Source organism: Bactrocera latifrons, unplaced genomic scaffold (genome assembly GCF_001853355.1).
Source record: "Bactrocera latifrons isolate USDA-ARS-PBARC rearing strain unplaced genomic scaffold, ASM185335v1 scaffold_1595, whole genome shotgun sequence".
NCBI classification, from domain to species: domain Eukaryota; kingdom Metazoa; phylum Arthropoda; class Insecta; order Diptera; family Tephritidae; genus Bactrocera; species Bactrocera latifrons.
Genome location: NW_017535069.1, coordinates 13732 through 16720, shown reverse-complemented (window position 1 = coordinate 16720; position 2989 = coordinate 13732). Strand labels below are relative to the sequence as shown.

General features: G+C 34.7%; 1 protein-coding gene across 1 annotated transcript; it reads left to right on the top strand.

The window, feature by feature from the left end:
* Positions 1–699: 699 nt before the first annotated feature.
* Positions 700–1885, top strand: LOC108966343 (ATP-binding cassette sub-family D member 2-like; the record flags this gene model as incomplete). Its single annotated transcript, XM_018929192.1, is given in 3 exon segments — positions 700–1574; positions 1633–1722; positions 1795–1885. Coding segments are annotated over 3 exon segments (972 nt in total), but the record flags the coding sequence as incomplete, so codon positions are not given.
* Between the last annotated feature and the right edge of the window lie 1104 nt (positions 1886–2989).

Genomic DNA, 2989 nt, shown 5'->3' with positions numbered 1-2989 from the left:
GCCGAAAATGCAGCGTTCGTTAGAACAGACGTACGCGATTAATTCTGTGTGAAACTCGGTAAATCTGCAATTGAGACGCAGTCTTACGCAGTGATGCCTTAGCAAGACGTGGTGTGTTTCGGTGGCACCAGGTCTTTTTGGAGAGATTTAATTGTTTCCTGCCGTTAAGACGGCAAAGGGATCCAAACAGCATGCACCTCAGCTCTCGAGGCTATTCCAGAGAGTTGCATCGACGCAGAAGGAGCCTGTTATGAAATTTTTTAAAGAATTGTAACGCTTGGTTCAATGAATATTTTTCAATCGACTCAGTCCTATTACTTTCCGGACAAACCTTGTACCTCTTCTCGTACATTTCAAGGCCCTTGAGAACCCTCTGCAAATTATCCAATAACTCGAAAAGTACTTGTCAAATTTGCTTGAAATTTGTTGAGCGAATATTAGGTACATACATATACTGTTTACTCATTGTATTTATTCATATTTTGAAATGATTGTATGGTTTGTAAAAGAACCAATGAAAAGAAATTATTTCTTCCCAAATATGTGAAATGGACACTCAACCGCTATATTAAATAATGTATTCCAAAGACCTCGTAAAATTTGCTTTAATTGGTTATATATTTAAGAACTAACTTTGCTATTATTATTAAATACTCCAATTTCACAAGTAGAATAATTTGTGGTATTCTAACATTGTAGGTAGAATTGCAGCAACTTCGTCAAGCATATAACCGTTTAGTTACTCAAATGAACAACATTTTTATACAAAAACTTTGGTTTGTTATGCTAGAACAGTTTTTCATGAAGTACGTCTGGTCTGGGACGGGAATGATAATGGTTTCGTTGCCGATTTTGATGTCCGGCACATCATTACAGAAAAAAAATGTCAACGATCCAATATCTAGAGATGTATTGAACTCAAGCGTTAGTGAGCGAACACAATATCTAACTACTGCACGAAATTTACTTATATCTGCGGCCGATGCCATTGAGCGGCTGATGTCATCATATAAAGAAATTGTCGCATTGGCTGGGTATACTTATCGTGTTGCTGGAATGATGCAAGTATTTGAAGAGACTGCTCAAGGAGTTTATCATAAAAATATGATCGTTGAAAACAATGAAATGAATGGCATTATTGAGTTCAAAGACGGTAAGCCAATTGCCAAGGGCCGCATTATCTACACAGATACGCCTAATGATATGACCATCACATTACGAGCTATTCCTGTAGTCACACCTAATTGTGATATTGTCGTGTCAAGTCTGACTCTTTGTATTGAGCAAGGAATGCATCTCCTTATTACTGGTCCCAATGGCTGTGGTAAGTCCAGTCTATTCCGTATATTAAGTGGTCTGTGGCCCATTTATGCTGGTGAACTGCACATACCTCGTCCTGTAGAGGATAAACCATGTATGTTTTACATCCCCCAACGTCCATATATGTCAACGGGAAGTCTTTGTGACCAGATTATTTACCCAGACAGTCGAGAAGATATGTTACGCAAAGGTTTTACAGAGAATCAGCTCAGAGGCATTTTAAAAATGGTCTGTTTAGAACATATTGCACAGCGGTAAAATATATCGAATAACATAATATTTCTTCCATCTACATTTAATTTTATTTTATAGTGATGGTTTTAATGCCGTACGAGATTGGAAAGATATACTCTCTGGGGGAGAAAAACAGCGCATGGCAATAGCACGGCTTTTTTATCACAGGTAAGTATTGTTTTAAATACATACTTACCAATAGTTAAAATATTACCGACTGCGTGTATCTACTTTTGCTAGCTACTGAAAAATAAAACCTCGCAGTTCCTTTGCATTTAGGTGAAATTGGCAGCCTATAATATGCATAACGGTGTTGTACAAACCTGCTATCCAGTTATATCTGCATAACAAATAAAAGCAAAACATATGTATTATTAATTATAATAATATTTATATATTAATCAATTGAAACTGAAATTAAAAATATTTAAAAAATTTTGAAATCATCCCGAAATTAACTGAAATTAGCAGTTTAATTTAAAAACATTATTGCTTTCAAATGCACGCAAGCACACATTAATACGATAGTCAAATGTTAGTAATAACTGCTCTCAAATGTTCCTGCGCCCCCGAGAACCCTTTGCTTATTACCAAATAATTCGAACAGTATTTGGCAGATTTAGTCCATTAAAATATACAGAGAATATAAATGCTATGTTATACTTTAAGGGCATTAAAAAAAATTACGTTTTGTCAATGATAATCAAAAATTTAAAAGGTTTTTTTTATTTGTGATAATCATTACATTACATTTATATACTAGGGGATCCGGCCACGGGTTGCTGTGGGATACATTTTATACTATTATTCATATAATAAACTATTCAATACAGTGAACATTTCATTTATACTGAAATCTCCCATAAACAGACACTGATGAACCAGCTTTTCTGTCCAGTTATTAGAGTTGTCCCTTTAATAGATTGTACTTATGAATATCAACAAATTGTGGGACCGGTCAATAAGTTAATGGAGATGTCCGCTTAATAGAGCGTCCATTAAATGCAGCTTTTAATGTAATATTTCTTTATGAATTGTTTTTACTATCCTATCTTCTAAGTTGGTCCGAACTGGAGTGTGCTAAATTTTACTATATCGGTTCAGTAGTTTAGTGAGTGCATCGCTGACAAACAACCTGACACGTACTTTTTATATACAGTGTCGGACAAAACTCATTGGACTAAATCGAGTCTCAGGCATATTCTGTCATAACTTTTTACATAGATGCATTAGAATTATTGGACTTTAGCCCAATATGAAAATAAATTCGTTTTAAATTAATATTTTATTGGGTAGCCATTATTTTTAATGATTGCAGCACATCTTTTAGGCATAGATGAAATTAAATTATTAATATGTGTGTCATTTATTCCATTCCAGGCTTGTTTCAGGGCATCAAATAGCTTGTTTTTATTACCGTGGACCTGTTCCCTAT